The sequence below is a fragment of the Ruditapes philippinarum genome, unplaced genomic scaffold, assembly GCF_026571515.1.
Source record: "Ruditapes philippinarum isolate M1 unplaced genomic scaffold, ASM2657151v2 ctg3892_1_1_1_1, whole genome shotgun sequence".
In the NCBI taxonomy this organism is placed as follows: domain Eukaryota; kingdom Metazoa; phylum Mollusca; class Bivalvia; order Venerida; family Veneridae; genus Ruditapes; species Ruditapes philippinarum.
Genome location: NW_026857348.1, coordinates 25,321 through 49,007, shown reverse-complemented (window position 1 = coordinate 49,007; position 23,687 = coordinate 25,321). Strand labels below are relative to the sequence as shown.

At 33.6% G+C, this 23,687-nt stretch overlaps 1 protein-coding gene across 7 annotated transcripts in view; it reads right to left on the bottom strand.

The window, feature by feature from the left end:
- The window catches only part of LOC132749443 (tyrosine-protein kinase CSK-like), a 48,067-nt gene extending 24,669 nt beyond the window's left edge, over positions 1 to 23,398 (bottom strand). For 3 of the 7 annotated variants that reach the window (XM_060739173.1, XM_060739178.1, XM_060739174.1), the window contains exons 1-3: positions 9,534 to 9,630; positions 7,736 to 7,784; positions 7,457 to 7,570 (exon numbers count right to left, since the gene is read on the bottom strand). In XM_060739173.1, the coding sequence (XP_060595156.1) occupies positions 7,457 to 7,570; positions 7,736 to 7,747 (126 nt within the window). In that variant the 5' untranslated portion in view covers positions 7,748 to 7,784; positions 9,534 to 9,630. Of the gene's footprint in view, positions 1 to 3,264; positions 3,392 to 7,456; positions 7,571 to 7,735; positions 7,785 to 9,141; positions 9,161 to 9,533; positions 9,631 to 23,379 lie in introns of those variants that run through there. The other 4 variants (XM_060739175.1, XM_060739176.1, XM_060739180.1 and 1 more) reach the window with 4 other exon arrangements.
- Positions 23,399 to 23,687: the final 289 nt, after the last annotated feature.

Here is a 23,687-nt window from a genome sequence, read left to right as displayed (position 1 = left end):
CTCTAAATCAGATACTAACATGTACTTCTTGTTTAACTGGTGTCAAATTTTATTGCTTAAGATTCTTTTCATTAATGTATGGGAAGATTTTATATAACTGGGGAATTTAAAAATCTTCCGCATGTTTATACAACTCCCAGCTCTTTAAATCAATAAATTTGTCAACACTATCATATATTAAACATTCACAAATAAAACAGTTGGTTAATTTAATATTTTAGGGAATTTTTAAGACATATAAAACCTTATATATTTGTAATTGAGAAATATTGACTTCTTTTGTACAAAAGTGTGTCATATAGTAACCTAATAAGTGACTTTTACATTTTTATATATTATATTCTATTCTACACCTATATAATACCAATAAGACTAAATTTTTGCAAAATTCTCACAGCCATAACAACCAGGAAAAAAAACATGACCAAAACTTCCTCTTTGATTAAAATATTTGTACAAATTTATACAAATTTCTCCTACATGAGTTTATCTATGAAATATTTTAATCTTTTTATTTTTAACTTCCTGGTATAAATTGAAAGATAATTTTTTTTAGTTTTCTCATTCAATTCAATCAGATTTTAGTTTCATATAACAAATTCTACTTTAATACTTTCCTAATATTACATCATTATCAATCAGATTTATAGCCCTGGGAATTTTTTCAAAGACTGACTGTTTTGGAATATATTATATAGTTATATAGTTAATTCACCTATGATTTACTATAAAATATATGATTTTTTATACAGAGGAAAAAATATAAATAGCAGTAAAGAGATGTAATGATTTTGGCAGACCTACAAAACAAACTAAACAACTGTTGTTAGAAATTAGAGAACAAAAATTCCAGTCAGAACCAAAACACAAGATCAGGAAGTGACTGCAGCTGTTTTATAATATTTTCCTTAATTAATCTACTGAACAGGAAAGAATATCTTCTATTATCAACTATTGTATCCTGCATTAACAATTAGGATAAACCTAGTATAAAATTACATAATCCACTTACATACTCTTTTTCTTAAATAAAAGCTAAAGTTTGTTACAATACTTTAATCTAGTAGTAACTGTTATAAAGACCATGGTTTATATAAAGCAGCAGGCTTCCAGATTCATGTTAATTTTTATGAAAAACAATAAAAATGTCTTTCATTAAAACAATCATCGTTACAAAGTATAAGTAACAGAAAATGATCGTAACAGCATTCCCTTGAAGCAAAAGATGTAATAGATCTTTATTTCTGATTGTTTCTTCTTCAGTGGAATAGAAAAATTACAAGAAATTTTAATTTCCCAAAGGGTCTTTTTTAAGCATTTACTTCTATTTGTACAAAAAAGAAACTTTCGATTTATACATGTATTTTTTTTAAGAAGACAGACAAAACCCCAGCAGTAAAACCCCCACACCTTAAAATTTCATAGTGGATAAAACCCCACACCTTCAATTTTACAGAGTGGACAAAACCCCACACCTTCAATTTTACACAGTGGACAAAACCCCACACCTTCAATTTTACACAGTGGACAAAACCCCACCATCTTTAATTATTGGGCAAGATTTGATGGATTAAAATGCATATTATATACATATATCTTAATATAATATAACACATTATTTCATTTTTTACATTCTTTTTTTATTATTTCAAATGCATATCAAATTACGTCAATAAAACATGTGTGTAATATTAGAAAGTGCAATTTTATTATTGTAATGAAAAGAAATCAACACGTGAAATGCCTTACATAATTATGTAAAATGATAATGTGTCATATAAAACCAATTATAACTCAACTGTTTTCAAATTGCCACTGTTAATACCCATGGTACACATAACAACCAAATATCTGCCCAAACTGTATGCATTCATCTGCTTGAGGGCGGTTCCTTACAATGACTGTGAATTGATGTGATGTCAATGCTAAATTCATGTTAATTGGGCACATAATTATACAATATCCCCTGATAAGGCAACAATGAAATACCACAAGCCTTAATCCTGGCATGGAAAAACATATCCAAGGCTAAAATTCAAACACTGTCAGTTCTTTATGTACAAACAATGCCTTAGAGTTCTTGATGTGAACATACCCTGTATTAATGTGTGACTTTGGTCTATGATCCCTACCACATTTAATCAACCATTTAATCATTTCTCGGGGCGTCCATGGCCGAGTGGTTAAGGTTGTTGACTTCAAACAACTTGCCCCTCACCGCTGTGGGTTCGAATCCCAACAGGGACTTTGGATTCTTTCATGTAAGGAAGCTATCCAGCTAGATTACAGAACGTAGATGGTTCTACTCAAGTGCCCGTTCCTGCCTGAAATAATGCACGGAAGGGCACCTGAGGTATTCCTCCACCAGTAAAGCTGGAACGTCGCCATATGACCTATACTGTGTCGGTGTGATGTAAAACCCAATCAAAACAATAATCATTTCTCCGTAAACACAGAGCAATAAAATGTTAGAGCATAATTCAGCTTTTATTTTTTGATGGAAAAATAATTCTGTGTTATTTCAAACTAAGTATTTCAGCAACTTTGTTTTGGAAAAGTGCATCATATGAATACCACTGTTAAGTGTTCTTCAACGTATCCAAAGAGACTTTCGCTTCTAAAAATAGAATATCGGGAAACGAATTTTCATGCACACCAGACTGGAGTTTCCGTGAGTTTTCCCCATGCCTGAAATTTCATCTGGCACGGGGGGTTCCAGATGAGTCGCGTGCTGTACAATGGCACGGTTAGGATGATGTCATTTTATTGTTATGAATGAAGTTGTAATTCATGCTGTTGTGGGAAAATAGTTACGGTTGTAATGATATAAATTTTCATTGAAAATACGGATAAAGAATTTAAAATATAATGGAATATGCAAGAATATGCAAGAAAAAACATCTGACATATGTTTGCGGTTCAGATCGGAATATCCGTCCCTCAGTCACCCGCCCATGGGCGGGTCATCTCGGAAAGGGATATTCCGATCTGAACCGCAAAAATATGACAGATATTTTTAGTCCGCTTTATTTATTTAGAGGGCTGACCGGTAGATTAGAGCTATCTAAGGGTTTCTTTATTCAAATATTTTTTTTAACGTATTTTAACGCATTTTCCACCTTAATTCCTTTGATGTTACAATCATAATGTATGTAATCAATTTATCTAAAAATAACATATATTTAACCTTTTAGAAAAGCTGAAGGCTGCTTTAAACATAAATTCAAATTAAAACTCTTGGAATACAAGTAAAAATACCTTTACCTTTTTTTCCATATTCATGTATCTGCCCTTATCACAGCGGAAGTTTTCTTTTTTATATTACAACATACATGTATCAACCCAATGAAAGTGATTGGGTAGACTGTCATACTACCTTATTATCTAAAGTCTGAAGTGACAATATTTCCAAAACAACTTCCTCTTTATATAATATACCTGTTACGCTTCATGTTTTTGTAAATAAAAATGTTTGAATTGGGTATGTCATCTATTCAGGATTAAACAAAGCTAGATCTATTTCAAATCTATGAACTTCAAGGTTATTTGTAACTGACTTGTATTAATTCATCATTGTTTAGTAAAACTGGTCCTAATATTTACACCTACAAACTTCTCACTCTGAAGTTATTAAGGAATGTTGTTTAACAAGTTTTAAAATTAGTCTTTATAATATGTGTATTGATGTACATATATTTTCATTTGATAGCTATATTTCATACAGAAGTTTGTAAGAATCATACACTGGCTGTCGGTACAGACCGAGGGTAACTGTTTACGGTGGTAACAAGGCTCTGTAGAGTTTCCGCTAGACAGTTAACCGACAGCTAGATATTCCCGTCTGTACTGACAGCCGATGTTTGAATCTTTTTCTTGTAATTCTATATCAATTATTTTCAGGACAGAAATTACGAAAACTGATATTCCCATTACGCACTTTTTTCTTATAGTAGCGTAACTATATACAACTTCATTTATAACAGTAAAATGATGTCATCCTAAGAGCTCAATTCATTCTTCAGAGACGCTTGGCAATGATGTCATTTAAAGCACATAACTTGTCTTACATGGGGGTATGAGACAGGTTTTTCTAGCACCGGTGAAAATGGTAGACAATCCTGTCTGATATGCAAGAAATTGCTTCTTTCACTCCTGTCTGATTATAAGTTTGTAATGTATGTTTTTATGGCAACATTTTTATACTGGAAGGATCAGGTACACATGAAACCTGAATGAAAGCTAGCAGAAAATGGTATGAAAATAATCTGAATATACATTACTTTAGTTGGTAACAAACAAACAAACAGAGAAAGAAAGGACCTAATGTGATTAACAAGTATAAATGCTATATTAACTCATATTTTTATCCTATTAAAGGTATTTTTTACCTCCATTATCCATCTAAGATATTAAAACACAGGGTTTGTTGGTGTTCCATCCATTGGTTCATTACAAGTTAAAGTATAAAAGTAAATTTGAAGTAAATATGATCTTAAATTAAAAGACTTTGACTTTTTAGTGTTGCTATTGGAAGTGCATCATCCTGCTGATACTCACTAATATCTCACCTTCTACTGTTTGTTTAACTGTACAAATTCATCAATCATGGCAAGTTTTCAAACATTTATTCATTGATTAAATTGATTCAACTTACTGACAGAAAAAGGAAATTGATTAATTATAAAATATGTCAACTTGACTTCTGAACATTGTACAATATGAATTTCTATACATTTTGACTTTAGAAAACAATTTCACCTTTAATCCTGCTGAATTTATATAATGAGTTTGGCCAGATTTGAATTTGAAACAATTCATTAAAAGTTTATAATATTTGATTTCAGTATGAAAATACAAAACGGTGTCTTAATAACAGTAAACAACATAGTCAAACTGCAGGCTGGCCTGGCTCTATAAATCACTTCCCATTATCGGGTAAAGACATGGGTACAAAGAACACTCAACATACATTATACATTTGAAGTCTTAAGGATGACAAATATAACCTGAGAACTTACGTAACTCAACATTTCAAACAGGAAGTTTATATTCAATATTATGTCATTCGATTTATTTCTAGTGGCTTTAAATATAGAAGCAGACATAACAGTCTAGCTATAAGATAATAATCTACAATAAATATTCATGACTTTATCTTATATTTACGCCAATATTTTATATGACCTTGTGACCCATTTATTTCAAATCAGTGATAAATTACTTCTGACAACAACAACATTGTTTGATATCTTACTTCCTATTAGAAATATCCAAAGTAATCACTATACGACAAAACAATATAGATGTACGTTATTTATAATTTAGACAGTTATTGTTTTTATAGCCATCGATCTGTAGTTATAAGTTAGTAAGACATGCATGAGACTTGTAAGGTACTGGTAGACAGAAAGGGAGATCTTTTAACTCGCGTTGAAGGAGAACAGGGGGATGCATGTGTTATGCAATGGATCCGGATACAGAGCAAGTTTTAATTAAAAATCCTATTAAAATCACTTCTCTGGGTGACTTGTTTCAGGCTCAGGAACAAGACAAACTTCAGCCTTCAGTAAATGTCAAGAATAAAAATTCTTATCAAGAAGTATCTCCTAATGTCAACACTCACACAATGGAAATTTTACACTAGATTGTATATGTATCATAAAATGTGAAGAATCATATTTCATTTTCTCTATGCTATAATGAAGCAAGAAATATAAGCAGTAAAAGGAAATGCTACTTATAAGCTGACACATTCTGTTAAGAAATATGATATTACTGTTAGGAACTATTAAGAACAATATTTCTATTTTTGTTGGGTTTTACGTTGCACCAACACAGTAAAGGTCATATAGCAACTTTACACCTTTACTGGTCGAGAAAGACCTCGGTTGCACTTCAGTGCACTTTTCAGGCACCTGACCAGAACCACTGATGTTCAATAAGCTAGCTTAAGTTAAAAGCTTCCTCACATGAAAGAATCTAAAGTCCCTATCATGATTCTACATGTAACTCACAGCAGTGATGGGCATGTGGTTTTTAAGTCAATGACCATAACCACTAGGCAACAGACGCCCTACAAGAACAACATACATATCCAAATTTTACTATCAATACTATAGTAAACATAATCTATATTTAATCAATAAATTTCTTTTATTCATAACTTATTTTCTTTAGGTCATAAGCATCACTATTTTATATTCATCATAATTAAAATATTGTTTTGAGTTTTTTTATCTTGACATTTAATCATGTTTTATCTAAAATTGTTTTCCTTAAATTCATTGATTTTTTTATCATGACCTATAATTTGATTAAAAGTTTTCCCATTGATACCTAGTCTATTTTGGCTTTTAAATATTTGATGATTAAGCCATTCATATTCAATGCTTTATGTATGATTAATAATATACTAGCATTTTTATCACTTAAATTATAAACATGACTTGCAATGTACACTTTTATCATTTTGTTTTTGTTCAGATTAGATTACATATGTACATGGAAATTACTCATATCATCACAGTCATATCATGAACAGTCATTTTAAAAAAATGTTATGACTTAAATTAACCTTCAAGTAATTAAGTTAAAATAAAGGAGGAAAAGCTTTCTATCATACACCACCTTATACTAAATATAACACATTTATATTATATGTATTTCCCTATTTAACCTCTTTAATTCAAAGTGTTAATGACTAAAATAGATTTAAAATAATAAGCTGTCCATTATCTACAATTGCTTTCTTTTTCCTTTACAAATTCCTGACTGATGATGTCCAAAAATGTTTCAACTAAGAGTTACATTACACTTGTAAACAGATACATGTACATTCAAATGAACATAAGAAGTGCTAATTCAATGTCTTAATAAGAAGTTAAATGAATACTGACATAAAGTAATGTAAACTAGTGTAGATATACACTTTGCCTAAACACAGTAAATTCTTATATAATGAATACAAGCCAGTGACACTTATCATACTAGCAAGAAAATTATTTTTAGTAAGTATTGTAATTTAGACACCTGTTCTTACAATCTAACATATGATTATATAATAGCTAAATGATGACATAATTATAATACTATGTTCTCCTGTCTTAATAATCCTATAAAAATACTTATCACCTTTCAGGAAAAAAAACTTTTGGGATTATATTCTATTTTTCTAGATCTAATCAATTCATATATAATATATTATAATTTTATAACATGTAAAAGACATTAAATTATTTTGATCATTACAAACACCATATCCATTATCATATTAAAAAAATTATCATGTACAATTGAGGCAAAATTTGTGAGTTAAACAATCTGTAAATTAAAGGTGACATCAACTTTTATCTACTATAGTATACTTTCAAACAAGAAAATTATGGGCATGCTTTAAAGTTCTGAATAACATTACAAAAAACAATAATTATGTTTACAGGTTGGCAAAAGAACTTACCCTTGTAGTTTTAACTATACTAAGTACATCGCCTTTACAAAATGGCAAATCTTCTCGAGTTGTTCCTCGGAAATCATACACGGCAACAACCTCCTGACCAGGTTGCCAGGTTTCCTGAAATATCACATTAATAAAAAAATTTCAACTACATCAATTAAGTACCAACTGAATCGATAAATATAAAATATTTCAAAATGCATATATTACATTATTGTGACAAAAATTTCAAAAAATTTTGCAGTTATAACACAGAGTTAAATATCATAAGTCTTTACTTACCGCCATTGGCATTCTCCTTTAGTCAGTTATCCAATTTTGTTACACATTGCTGAAATAAAAATTTATTTTTCAGATACTAGTGATTTTTTCTCTCACTTTTTTGGTGGCATAAGAGAAATATTTCAGTAAACAATAATGTGTATTTATGAAAATTTTATGCAATTTTTGCTTGCCAAATATATGACTATTGATAGGTATGAATATTCAATTGAATAATCAACTTTATGGAAAACATTTAATGCCTACAAAAAAGTAACATAGAATATGTCCTTTAGTATCAAGGTAATCAAAAGTTATGTAAATCATGGAAAGGACATATTTTCACAATCTTATTTTACCAGAAGTTACTGTTGTATCTTTATTTTAACAAACATATTCAGTAGATCTATAATTCTCATCATGATTATTTTCTTTTTTTATTTCTTGTGCACCTGCACAAAATAGTCGCAAGGGTAGGTTGCAGTATCTATAGATTGATTTAAGTCCAAATCAATTATCAAAAACAATAACATTTGGGTTTATCTGCCATGTTTATAGATGATGCTACAGACATAAATTTCCTGATTCACAAGGTATCAGGTAGCCTGGGATTCAGGCGTTGATATTTTTTGCTTATTCATAACATACGTGCATCATACTCGATCGTCATAGATAACAGAACATCTCTGGTTTTGATAGTATCAACGCCTGGGGAAACCTGCGGGGTTTCCCATGTAATTATCGACTAATGATAATCCTATTAATAGACCGATTAGCACATGACCAACAAATTACATGACTAAATCGAAATCGAGGTGAAGATGATGAATGTTGAAAATTTGACACCATTTACTATTATAAAGTGCGTCCAGCATAATTCTCTGATGCTCACAAACTTTATCCAACTTTACTAATCAAACCTGTTGATCAAATTCACTCATCATGCAATAAACTTTATCAACAAGTGTTAATTTTAATCGCAAAATGTGTTTGAAAGTGAGGCTCCGTCACTGTTCGCTGAGCTTCCGGTCACTTCGTGGAAATTCCGTTTCTATTTTAAGAAACTAGTTTGTCGTTGCATGAGTTATCGTTCTTTAAATAACACCCGTAATTTTCGGGGTGTATACAAGGTGGCGCTTCGATCGAAAATCGTATTTCCCCAGGCTGTCAATTTGCCAAACAGAAGCACATAAAAAATCGACAGACTGGAACCCAGGCTAGGTATCAGGGTAAGGAACTGGTACCTGCTGGGAGTTTCCTTTACCTTAATTATAACTGGCTGAGCTTACCTACCATGTGGGTATAGGGGTGAGTTTATGCTCTTACCCCTTGCCAAATTATTTTTTTATTCTTAAAGGGATTTTAAATTGTATAATATTTAACTTCAGTCTAGAGAAAGTTTTATAAAAAAAGAAGGGCATTCATACCATCCAAAATAATCAATTTGAAATTTATTTTCTGAACATGTTCCAAACTTCCTTCACTATTTTTTCACTCTAGATTGATATTTGCAATACATATGTACTCATCTTTTCTAAACCTGCATAGGATTTAATCACTGGGCATTTGGTTCTATTAAAACAAGCTTAACTATTTGAAGTCTTATGATTAAAATTATCACAAATTTATTTTCTGAGTCTTATCTGCTTATTTCCCCTCAGGGATCCAAAACTAGTTTATGCATATAATTTTTTAACTTTGTTGATTAAGTTAACTTAAGAAAAAAATATTTATAACTTTCAAACATATTTAATCCGATTTCAAGTTAAAACTGTTTACTATAGCTTAAACGCAAAGATAATAGTAAAATTTATCTTACATTTTCAAACAGGAAGCGAAATTACTTTCGCCATTTTGTTCTGACGTCACAAACTTGAATCGGCGGATGGTATTAAAATTATGCGGACCAACCGCGATTAAGGAAAGAAAACTACTATCAATTGAATATAAAAAATATTTTTGAAATATAACAACTTGGCTTGCAAATAATGGAAGTATGCATTTTAACTTTATTTAGGCCTATTCACTAAAATATTCTTGTTGACCAGCTGGATTGATTTATAGAAAACAAATTATTATAAAAGTTTTGGTAATAACAATTTATTACCTCTAGATCTTCGTTTTTGATGCATTTCATTTAAAAAGAAAACTTGTCAATTATGATCAATTTGAAGGAAAATATTTCTAAAGGTAACCGTGGGAAAAATAAGGAAAAAAACGGCTAGAACGTAATGAAAAAATGCAATTTCAACCAATAAAGTCATTGATAAAAGTCTAAGTTCTTGTAAAATTGTATAACCTTTCTTTTTAATAAGAAGACAGGTCTGCATATGCAGTTTACACTTGTAATCATATATGTGATTATTTCTACACTCATCTATAGTTGATTAATTACTTATAACTATTTACTTAAACTTTTACAGTAAACAGTAATATTGTATTGTAGGGGGAGCGTCAAACCAATGATATTACCATCGAGGTAACTTTTATTGATAACATCTGACTTAAAGACATTTGTACGGTGACAGAGAGATACAAGATACAAGAAACTTTATTTTAAGTGAGATATATAAATATTTAGTTCCATGTTACTTATAAGCAAACAGTAATATTGTATTGTAGAGGGGAGCCTCAAACCAATGACATCACCATCGAGGCAACTTTTTTTGATAACATCCGACTTAAAGACATCTGTACGGTGACACAGAGGTGACATGTGTGTGTGTTTTTATTTGTCTCGTGCGCACAAGATACTATGTTGTGTGCACGAGTTGCTACGTCGTCCCACGATATAGTTAAGTGGTGCGCACGAGTTTCTAAGTCGTGCGCAAGAGATAATCAAGTGGCGCGCACGAGCTACTATGTCGTGCAAACTAAATACTTAGTCGTTTGCATGTAAGTTAGTGGTGCGCAGATGTTGTATCGTGCGCACTAGTTACCAAGTCGTGCGTACGACTAAGCCGCACTAGATAAGTAAGTCATGCGCACGAGTTACTTTGTGATGCGGACGAGATAATTAAGTCGTGCGCACAACATAATTAATCAACCAGATTACACTATGAATTTTCTTAGTTAGCTATAAATATGCCATAGGACAATTATGCCCCTACTTTACCTGCCTGTCAATTATCCTTAATAAGTTTCACCGTGACATTGACCTTTGAGCTTATGGCCTCAAAATTAGTAGTGGTCATCTATTTGCCTTAAGGAATATTCCTACCAAGTAACATAAACAACGGCTCATTTATTCTTGAGTTATTGATTCGACAAATATTTTTACATTATGTGTCTCTGTGGCCATGACCTTTGACCTAATGGCATCAAAATCAATAGGGTTTTCTACTGGCCACTAAGGCACTAAAGGCAATGTAACAAAACGCATAGCTTATTCCTTCTCAAGTTATTGATTGGACAATGATTTTACATTGAGCGTCATTTGTCACCCTGATATTTTGACCCAATGACCTCAAAATCATAAATTTTCATCTACTGATCAGGTGCAATGTAGACCATGACTTATTCCTTCTTTTTATTTATAAGATGAAGTGTCATGATTACCTTGACCTTATGACCTCAAACATCAACATGGGTCATTTACTGGCAATGGGCAATGTCCCTACCAAATAGAATAAATCAGGACTTATTCTTTCTCAAGTTGTTATCGTAAGGACAAGGTTAACAGGCGGTTAGTACGTACGTACTGATCAACACAATCACAGGATAGTCCCCACTTTTCAAGTGGGAGGCATAAAAAGGGACCATAACTTAGTCAAAATTAATGTCTAATATATGGACCTTGGATAGTGACCTCCTTATATGATCCTAAAGACATGTATGAAGTTTCAAGTGAATATCTTCAGTGGTTTATTAAGATTAATGTTACATGTAAAACTTTAACCAGGAATTTTCTAAGTTTAAAAAGATCATTTATAAAGTGCAATCTGATTGGTTAATTATCTCGTGCGACTAAGTAACTCGTGCGAACGACATAATATCTCGTACGCACCACTTAATGGTCTCGTGTGTACGACTAAATAACTCGCACGCACGACATAGTATCTTGTGCGCACGAGATAAATAAAAACACAAATATGTCACCTCTGTGCCACCGTACATATGACTTAAATATTTAGTTGTTGTAATATTCAGGTTTATATGCGTGATTTGTGACCTTTTTAAAACCATATAATTTACACACGGTCCGAAAATAATCAGTCTCAGAATCGCCAATTAAAAGTTAAAAATTGTTTTGTATCTATTTTCTTCTTTTTAACGTTGAATCATAGAAACAAGATATAAAAAAAACAAATATCATGTATCATATGCACTTTTCGCAGAAGTGGTGGTGGTAGTTTTCACTCCGGATCACGGCAGTAAGCCACGTTGAATTTACCAGAGCATAGTTCAGCAACCGCATCGTTCCTATGCAGGCTGTCAAACAGGTTACCAGTAATAGTTGCCTTCACTTTCGCAAGGAATTGATAATTTCTACCATAGAAGAGGTACAGTGCGAATAACAGTAGAAAGGTTTTCATGGTTTTCAACGAAAGTGACATGCACCGTCTGGGAATCGAACCTGTGTCGCCCGATTCACAGTCCAAAGCTCTACCTACTGCGCTTATCGGACGACTGCGGTGGATAAATATGGCTCTCAGTTGAATTATAGAATTTTCCATGAGGTCAACTGATTATTTTTGAATACAATTATGACAAAATGTAAAGTTATTTTGACTTTATTAAAAGATATAGGTCTACGTAGAATTATGGGCACATTTTCTATATGTTTTTCAAATATTTATAAAAACAATAGAAATTTATCGTTTGAATATTATCATAAAATGTTGCTTGAAAAAAATGCGGATAAAGTTCTTTGTGATTTAGAATGAACATTTATCACGAATAATAATAGTATTTTGTCCTAGAACTATATAAATATATGTAGTATCAAAAAATATATCTCTCACTTGCCAACAACAACTTCCATGTATAATTATTTCGTTGTTGGTTGTTATGTCTAATACTTAATACTATCAACGTAATAATTCTTTGTATTACAAACCTTCCATTATATATATAAGTAGTATATGCGCCGGTTTACCCCCAAGACTGCGCATGCGCGGCGGCCATTTTGTTTTCTATTGATAGTAACTCATTTGCATAAAAGAAATGACCTCACTACACATACGGCCGTGTTGAATAACCGACGCGCGGCGTCCATTTTGGATTCTTTTTTTAAGAATGACATTATCACGTTATAAATAGAAATAAAAAATATCTCCCGGAAGTATACGGAGCTGACTCGTATACACGATCTTAGGGCTTGAATCGCGGACATTGAGGGTCAGGTCCTCGGCCCTAGACGGAGAGATAATTAACATCATGACAGATAAAAGAAATGTTTCTAAATAGATACGTGCTTAATTTATAAATAAAAAAACAAATAGTTTTTTTTTAATATGTTCAAAATAATATTTATAAAATATAACTCGTTTACTTACCTACATTTAGTAAGGAAATGACTGTCATAGCGTAACGTTCTTGTAGACTGCGCATGATCTATTTTTAGTCGCGGTATTTCACAACCACCAGGAGCTATTTCATCAGCCCCACGCGGGTGTCAATGAAAGAAAAAGGCATTAAGTACAGTCGCCGCTCAGTCTAGATTCACAATACCTAGCGGAACTATTTTGAACAAAAACCCTTTATCCTTCGTTACTAAATATAACTTTTCATTAATCACAAAAGAATCTATTATCCTTTCAAACGCAGCGACCGTCAAGTACAGTCGCCACTTAGTCTAGATTTACAATACCTAGCGGAACTATTTTGAACAAAAACCCTTTATCCTTCGTTACTAAATATAGCTTTTCATTAATCACAAAAGAATCTATTATCCTTTCAAACGCAGCGACCGTCAAGTACAGTCGCCACTTAGTCTAGATTTACAATACCTAGCGGAACTATGTTGAACAAAAACCCTTTATCCTTCGTTACTAAATATAGCTTTTCATTAATCTTATCCTTTTAAATGCAGCGACCATTAAGTAAAAACTCATTAACGAGAAATTGCTACGCATGCATTAACATATTTTAACACTTCATATATTGTACCGTTCCTTTTAAGTGCATGCTACGGTAAACTGATTGCATATTTTAAACACGGTTGCCCTTAGCAACTGGTAAATGTTGTGATTTTTATGAACACTTCAGATTCTTATTTTTTATACAAAAATAAATTTTAAATGAATACACTTATGTATAAGAAAGTTGTAAACTGATTTTAAATGAAATTTATAATACATTTAAGCTATAAACCGGTTTTTTATCGTTTGGGCAACCGTTTACGCTCAAAATTTTCGAGATAAAGTCGTTATAAGATAGAATAAACCGAAAGCTTTCGTTTTGACCCGGGGTTCTCGATTCGATTTTCAGCCGTTTTTGAGTTATGACGCAAGAGCGATTTTAAACCCTAAATTGCGAAAGTCAATAAAAACGTTAGAACTGTTTACCAATCGATTCGTCTCGTCGCGCTGATTAAGAAAATATATAGTTTTATGGGTTTATCTTTTACCGTTTTCGAGTAATTCGAGTTTAAAGTCACCGGAAGTGACGTCACAGAAATTTCAAAATCGATTTCTTCGTTATTACTTGACCGAATATATACGTGTTTGGTATCGTTGGAAAGCATTTTACCACACCTGTTACCTGACGCTATTCAAAAAGCCATTGGACCGGAACTGAAATCACTGAAGCGTAAAAACGTGTTTTCTGTACCACGTCCGGACCGAACTAAGGCGTGTTTGGTATCAAACGAAATGTCTTAAGCCGCTCTTTATGAATACGGACTAAAATCGAAATTAAAATCACTCATGCGTAAAAATCATTAAAATAACTAAAATAAGCTTACCCCCAGTCTTTACTCCTTGCCTATCAAACTATTTATGACAAGTTACTATAGCCTATCGTTAAACGGTCCAGTTACGACAGGTTTAAACCGGTATTGCTATTTTTGATTAGCCAATGAAATTGAAGAACGGTGACGTTTAAAAATAGACAGCCTCGTTTTGAACCCACTCTTTTTCATTAACCAATCAAAATGGAGAACGATGACGTTTAAAAATAGACAGCCTCGTTTTGAACCCACTCTTTTTCATTAACCAATGAAAAGTGGAGAAGAATGACTGGATAAATTTTGACATAAAAAACGCCTTTTTGTCTTTTATGCAACACTTTACGATATCGATTTTCAAGATTTTTGTTTCATTTAATAGACCTTACCAAATGCTTCAAAATAAACCCTAGGTTTTCGATTCGATTTTAAGCCGTTCTCGAGTTATGGCCCTTTAGCGATTTTTAAACCAATTTTTTAAAGTCCATAAAACCGTGAAATGTATATACCGTTTGAAAGATCTCTACGAGTAGATACAGAAAATGTATTATAATATGGATCTATCTCTTACCGTTTTTGAGATAGGAGAGTTTGAATATGGCAGACAAAATCACTCATGCGGAAAAACGCGCATAACTTTTTCGTTTATGAACGAAACATAGTCTTGTTTGGTATCAAATTGAAGGTCTTGACGAGTACATTTTACTTACGTGATCAAACCGGATGTTAAGTAACTCGTGCGTGAAATTCATTTATTCTCCCCAACCAACGGACCGATCTTATCAATACCTGTATCGAACGAAAGGTATTACTCACTAAATTCAGAAAATGTATATTTTTGTATCGCTGACTCGGATAGGACACGAGATATGAAGTAAAATCACTCAAGCGTAAAATGTTTATTTACGCCTTTATTAGTCAATATAACCCGGTCATGTTTGGTATCGTACGAAATGTTTTAAGGCGCTCTTTATGAATACGGACTAAAAATCACTAGTGCATAAACGCTCTATTTCTATTAAACATTCTTCATTGAAAATACTGTACTCGAAATATAAACTCAACTTACTGCGTAATGATGTTTACTCTTTGACGTCCAATCACCAAATGACTGAGGTCACCAGTGCGATACATCATACGCATGCGCTGATCTAAATTTAGAAATGACATTGTCCAATCTAACAGCAGTTGGTCTTTTCTTACGGACTGAATGTAATTAATCAGACAGAAGATTTATTTGACCAATGATTTTGGTCACGTGACTATTTATAACATAAATAGATGAATAACGTCATGCCAAAAATAGCAGCCAATCAGATTTAAATACGTGTGTATAAAAAAAGAATGTTTTTCTGCGTATATTTTATTACTGGAAACAGGATTTGTCTTCTATTTATCTCCTGCTCCGCCGCCGCCGCCGCCGCCGCCACCGCCGCCGCAACCGCCACCGCCACCACCGCCGCCGCCGCCGCCGCCATATACGCCACCACCAGATGACAAGTTACTAGAGCCTATCGTTTTCGGTCCAGTTACGACAGGTTTAAACCGGTATTGCTATTTTTTATCAACCAATCAAAATGGAGAACGATAACGTTCTTACCAAAAAAAGATATGACTTGCCCAGTGGAGAGTATATAAGAGAGCGCTTTAGCCCCCTTCGTCATTCTGACTTCAGAACTCTAGCGGCGGTGATTGGCAACCAGAAACACTTAATGATTGGCTATGACAATGCGTCAAATCTTGGAAAATGTTGACGTTGAGGAAAGTGTTTCATTTCGAAACACATCCCTGCATTATCATTTAAACTTTATCAAATGGATAGGGATTATTGTGATTGCCTTGATATGTACTATACCTGTTTTCTTGATTAACGTGTACTCGGATTGTGGTGTACCAGCCAACGATGGAGACATACGACCAAACTTGAACCAAACTGTATGCACTTTCGTTGAGCAGTTTCATCTTCAAGACAATTTATATGCTACAGTGTGCAATCAGGCTAATTATGTATTCCTAGATATTAGAGAGTTCATTAATGGAACGGCTACAATTCGCGGCATAGACTTGAACCTACTTCAGTGGATAAGCCTAAAGAGGTTTACTTCAAGTATAGACAAGGTTATGACACTGCGGAAAGAGTAAAGTATAATAAGTAAATACATATTTACGTTTATATTGTAGCGGAGAGATTACATGAATGTGTAATTCTTTAAGCCACCGCCACCGCCGCCGCCGCCGCCGCCACCGCCGCCGCCGCCACCTCCACCGCCGCCATCACAAAGAAAACTGTCTACAGCGTAAGAAGGATGATCATATCAATAGATGGAAGAATACCTCAGTGTACTTCTGTGACCACTTTAATAATGAATCAGTGTTCTGTTTGCCAGCAATCTTTCTCAAGACGTGACGTCATGCTGAGACATCAACGTTATGTACATGGGAGTGATGACACTGTTAAAAGTGATTCTTTATCGCAACAAATCACTCATAGGGACACTTCAGAAAAGATGAATTTTCAACACCCATTTTCCATGGTCGTCTCCGGGCCTAGTGGTAGTGGAAAAACTGAATGGACTAAAACACTGCTTTTATCCGATCTAGTAAATCCGCCACCAGAGCGCATCATATGGTGTTACGGGCAATGGCAGCCTCTGTACGATGAACTTCAGCGTAGAATACCCGAGATAGAATTTGTACGAGGTATCCCCGACTACTTGAATAGTCAAGAGTATATCAATACCCGTAAAAGGAACTTGATCGTTTTTGACGATTTAATGACAGAAGCCAAATGCGATCAAAGAATTGCCGATCTTTTTACCAAAGGCAGTCACCACAGAAACATATCTATTATATATCTCACCCAGAATTTATTTCCTCAAGGAAAAGCCTGCAGAGATATCGCGTTGAATACCCAGTACCTGATATTGTTCAATAATCCTATCGACAGACAGCAAGTGGCGACATTGGCCAAAAGAATATATCCCACATCAAGTGCCATTTTTATGAAACGGTTCGAACAAGCTACGTCGAAACGTTACGGTTATTTGGTAATAGATCTTAAATCCAGTACACCTGAACATAATCGTTTACGTAATGACATTTTTGAGGCCAACAATCCTGAACTTAGAAAACGGATGGATATACCTCCGGAGAACCAGTTACACGGTGAAGGTAATTCGTTTGACACGACGATAAATGATGATGATGATGATGATGAAGATGCAAATGATGATGAAGATGCAGATGATGATACTGATAAAGAGCATATAGAGGGTGGTGATAGAGGTGTAAAGAGACAAGCCTTTTTTATGGGACCTCCTGGTAAGCGTATAAAAGAAGAGCTCAAAGAAGAACGCAAACGTCATGACATATGGGATAGAAGATTTCAAAAGCCTTTACGACAGTCTTGTAAAGAACAATTTAAAGACGGGCTAAACAGTTACATAGATCAAGAGTACTCTTTTGATGAGGCTTATGCTCGCACTGCTAATGATGCGTTGCCACATTTGAGAAAGAAGATGAGACAAAATTATGCCCAGTTTCTGATTGACTTTTACGCATTACAAGAGGACCCCACTCAGCAACAAATACTCCAGTCAGCGAAGAAACTTAGACATCAGCACGACATGACCATTGAAGAATCAATCCAACAAGCCGTTAAACTTAGAAAAGACCGGTTTGAGGCGTTATGGCCTAATCACGACATCAAGGATTTTAATGGTGAGAATAATAAAGATGATGACAATGAAGATCACAAATCAGATGGAAAATAAAAATATCGTAAGAATGATCTTTGCTCCTTTACTTTCAAAACACAACATGGGTTCCATAGAGGTGTACGATCATAAACAACAAAAATGGGTGCCGTATATAGATGACCCAGATAAATGGTATCAGCATTTTAAAGATTTGAGAGACGGTTACGTGACACCCGATCATAGAGGCCGGTACATTATAGGTAGCGGTAATTCGCGTAGAAGGCTCGTGACACTAGAAACAAAGCTCAAAGAAACGGAGAAAAAGCTTAAAGAAACGGAAGAGAAGCTTCAAAATGCACAACGCCCTGTGGTTAATATGGTTAGCCCCGTGGCTCAAGCGGTTGAAATGGCAAAGTCGGAAGTAAAACGATTACGTGATTCCAATATAGAAACGTCGGCACCTAAGAAGCGTAAAACGGATATTGACTGGACTCGGTTCACTTTCTAAAATGGATAATTACCAGCTAGAAAATATATTGAAAAGATACCCAGTGACAGTGTGTGCGGCTGATGAAATTCGTAAACAAAACGGAAGATTTGTGATTTCAAACACAGATACGAGTAACGGACCGGGAAAACATTGGGTAGTTTTCTATTTTCCTAGACACGGACCTTACGAATATTTCGACTCGGTTGGAAATAGTCCAGAAAGCTATGGCGTGGGATTTGATAAGATACTTAACAAGAAATATCTCAGAAACTACGGCCAACTACAACAACTTTCGTCTAATGTGTGCGGCCTCTACTGCGCATACTATGTCATAAAACGATATCAGGGAAAGACTTTGAAAAACATCGTCAAAGAATTTGATCCGTATCAGAAGAAGCACAATGATCGTTCAGTAGTGTTTAAAATGAAGAAACTAATTAGAAAAAAGAAGTGACAAAACAAGTATATCACTAGTTTTAAAACAATGTTCTGTATGAAATAAAAATATAAATTACCATGTGTTTTGTTTTTATTTATTCCCATAAGAATAGCCTTATGCTACTGCTATTGCCCCGTAATACAAGACAACTAGTCCCCGCCTCTCTCTGTTTAGTCCAATCATGTTGCAGTTAGACTAATGAAAATGTGCAAGTACTGTCTTATCAGTGACTAATCAGAACGCTTCTTTTACTCCATTTATTACGATTAACCGTAGCGATTCATTCATTTCCGATTTAGATTGCGAGGAGTAAAGACTGGGGGTAAGCTTATTTTAGTTATTTTAATGATTTTTCCGCATGAGTGATTTTAATTTCGATTTTAGTCCGTATTCATAAAGAGCGGCTTGAGACATTTCGTTTGATACCAAACACGCCTAAGATCGTTCCGTACGTGGTACAGAAAACACGTTTTTACGCTTCAGTGATTTCAGTTCCGGTCCAATGGCTTTTTGAATAGGGTCCGGTAACAGGTGTGGTAAAATGCTTTCCAACGATACCAAACACGAGTATATTCGGTCAAGTAATAACGGAAAAAATCGATTTTGAAATTTCTGTGACGTCACTTCCGGTGACTTTAAACTCGAATTACTCGAAAACGGTAAAAGATAAACCCATAAAACTATATATTTTCTTAATCAGCGCGACGAGACGAATCGATTGGTAAAAAGTTCTAACGTTTTTATTGACTTTCGCAATTTAGGGTTTAAAATCGCTCTTGCGTCATAACTCAAAAACGGCTGAAAATCGAATCGAGAACCCCGGGTCAAAACGAAAGCTTTCGGTTTATTCTATCTTATAACGACTTTATCTCAAAAATTTTGAGCGTAAACGGTTGCCCAAACGATAAAAAACCGGTTTATAGCTTAAATGTATTATAAATTTCATTTAAAATCAGTTTACAACTTTCTTATACATAAGTTATTCATTTAAAATTTATTTTTGTATAAAAAATAAGAATCTGAAGTGTTCATAAAAATCACAAAATTTGACCAGTTGCTAAGGGCAACCGTGTTTAAAATATGCAATCAGTTTACCGTAGCATGCACTTAAAAGGAACGGTACAATATATGAAGTGTTAAAATATGTTAATGCATGCGTAGCAATTTCTCGTTAATGAGTTTTTACTTAATGGTCGCTGCATTTAAAAGGATAAGATTAATGAAAAGCTATATTTAGTAACGAAGGATAAAGGGTTTTTGTTCAACATAGTTCCGCTAGGTATTGTAAATCTAGACTAAGTGGCGACTGTACTTGACGGTCGCTGCGTTTAAAAGGATAATAGATTCTTTTGTGATTAAATGAAAAGTTATATTTAGTAACGAAGGATAAAGGGTTTTTGTTCAAAATAGTTCCGCTAGGTATTGTGAATCTAGACTGAGCGGCGACTGTACTTAATGCCTTTTTCTTTCATTGACACCCGCGTGGGGCTGATGAAATAGCTCCTGGTGGTTGTGAAATACCGCGACTAAAAATAGATCATGCGCAGTCTACAAGAACGTTACGCTATGACAGTCATTTCCTTACTAAATGTAGGTAAGTAAACGAGTTATATTTTATAAATATTATTTATTTTGAACATATTAAAAAAAAACTATTTGTTTTTTTATTTATAAATTAAGCACGTATCTATTTACAAACATTTCTTTTATCTTTCATGATGGTAATTATCTCTCCGTCTAGGGCCGAGGACCTGACCCTCAATGTCCGCGATTCAAGCCCTAAGATCGTGTATACGAGTCAGCTCCGTATACTTCCGGGAGATTAAAAATAGAACGATAATGTCATTCTAAAAATAGACGGATGATCACATTCTTAAAATAGAACGATGATGTCATTCTAAAAATAGAATCCAATATGGCGCCGCGCATGCGCAGTCTTGGGGGTAAACCGGCGCATATACTACTTATATAGACCAATTCACTTTAAGGGTCATGACGTCTTTTCACATAGTTCTATTTTGATAATTTCAAATTTTTGTTTTATCTTTTGTAGACATAATTGTAGACATAATTCTGAAAAACACCGACAATATGCTATCATTATTTTCTTAATGTTCATCATCATATTAACTGTTCTAACCTCATATCATTTTGAAGAGTAGTTTACTCGTTGTTATAATATCTATAAGGTGCAGCTTCTAGCTGTTGTCGTGCTTTCAAAAGCTGATTCAGAAAGCTCAGAGGAAGTAAAAGAAAGTTTAATTGCAATAGTACTAAAACAAATTGTTGAATGTTTCCGATCAGACAATGTTACTGGTTACTTAATGACCGGATTGATGAGGTCGGAAGTGATATCAAGAGAGGCTTTCCTGGCCAAGGGACATGACGTGAAGTGGTTGCACACTTGGTTCAAGTGAGCAAAACGGTTGTTAACATGACAAAATGGCAACCAAGTCATGAATATTAAAGACACCCGTATTTTCTCCAGGTAAGTGGGTTGGTATGTTATTTGGATCTTTTTATTATGCCCATTCATTAAACCAATGTTTATGGCACACTCGGTGTAAAGTTTCAGCTTCCTAGCTTCTGAGTTGACTAGGTTATTGTTCAAAGATATAAAACGGTCATATTTTGAGATTTGACAAGTGACAATTGCGGTCGTTTTTTTTTTTTGTTTTGTTTTTTAATGCATTTATTCACATCTGTAAGTTTGTTTTGAAGTTTATCAAACAAAACAAAATATATTTCTGTCAATACTGTGTAATTTTGTAATTTTAATTTGATAGTTCCAAATAGTTTCAATACACAAAAATATCTTGTTCAAGCGCAGTTTAGTTGCAGACTTGTATTTTAACTACTTAAGCATTCTTGGTTGCAAACTTACTTTTATTATGTTTAAGTCAAATATAAAAGTCATATTTATTAGTCATATATTTTTAAACTTCTAGTGGAAGTCATTAAAATTTTAAGATTTTGGTGGGAATTTAAAGAAAATTTCCGAGTACACTTTGTATCACTTAAATTCATTGGATTTGAATCGAAAGACACGTTTTACAATATTCAAGAAAAGTAGATATACATGTAATTTGAAATGAAGGTTATTTCTTTCAAGATCAGTGCATTTCAATTAAATAATATCCGTCAAGGATATTACTCATATGCAAATGAACAATTGATCAAAAAGGAAATAACAGCAAATTTTGCCCGTTTTTAATTTTTATTTTCAATTTTCTCTTCTTCAAAAGACGGCAAAAAAACCCAAAAAAACCAAGTAATATGTACAGACAGTACATAAAGGTATTTTTGTATTGTATCTGTGAGTCAATATTGAGTAAATTTTCAAGTGTGGCGTTACTCAAAATAAGCGAAAGAAACAAATTTACATTCCTTATGGTTTTGATACATTTCAACATTTTCACCGAGAATCACCCGAGTAGCACCAGAAGCTATTATTCATAACGTAACAACGACCTTGCGTTGCCATGTTCGTTTTCAAGAACGTTTTATTAATGGCGAGAGGTTACGTTGTTCACGTTTTTATTTGATTTTTATTGCACTAAATACCAAAATACCATGATATAAGGAAAAGTTATTTCAGGAAAACATAGTACTGTCCACGCAATTCAATATTATTGACGCACAAGTTTGCAACCAGAAATGCACAAATCATATCTGCATGAAGGTAAGGAAATGTTTACTGACAAAGGCGAAGATACATGTAGTAATAACTGTACATACTTTTATTTTACCCATCGCAACAGTACGAGAAACATATTTTTTTATCTAAAATTTGTTTGGTTTGTTGCCTGGATTTTTCTTGTCACACCGACACTGTAAAGGTCATATAGCGACTTTCCAGCTTCATTTATTTTGGAATTCACCACGTGCCCCGTCGCGCGTTATTTAGGACACGAGCTGGCTCGTGAGAAGAACCACCGACATCCCGTAAACTAGCTGGATATCTTCCTAACATAAAAGAATCAAAAATCATTGACGGGATTCAAGCTTACAGGGCTAAGGGAGACAGAGATTTTAAGACAGCGCCATTTTCATTAAAAGTATTTCTCAAGAAATATAAAATAATCCCCCCAAAACAATAACAAGTATTTCAAAATAAACATTATACATGTATATTCTTTGATCACATACCTGCGTTGCTTTTGCGATTCCTTAAAAATGGTATTTCACGCCCGTGCAAAGTGAGACGCGCTAAAAGTTAGCTTGACGTACTTTTGCGCTTTAATACCAGAGGCTCACAAAATGTAATTTTATTCAACTTGTTCAATAAATTCAGTATTAAAAATATGCTCTATATATTCAGATGCGGGTCGTGATTATACATTTCCGTTGTTTAACAGTCATCATTGAGAATAGTGTAATAAATGAAAATGGAAAACTCTCATTAAAAAGATAATTTTAGCAAACGGAAAACGTAGGTGTTGACATTAATTATTGTT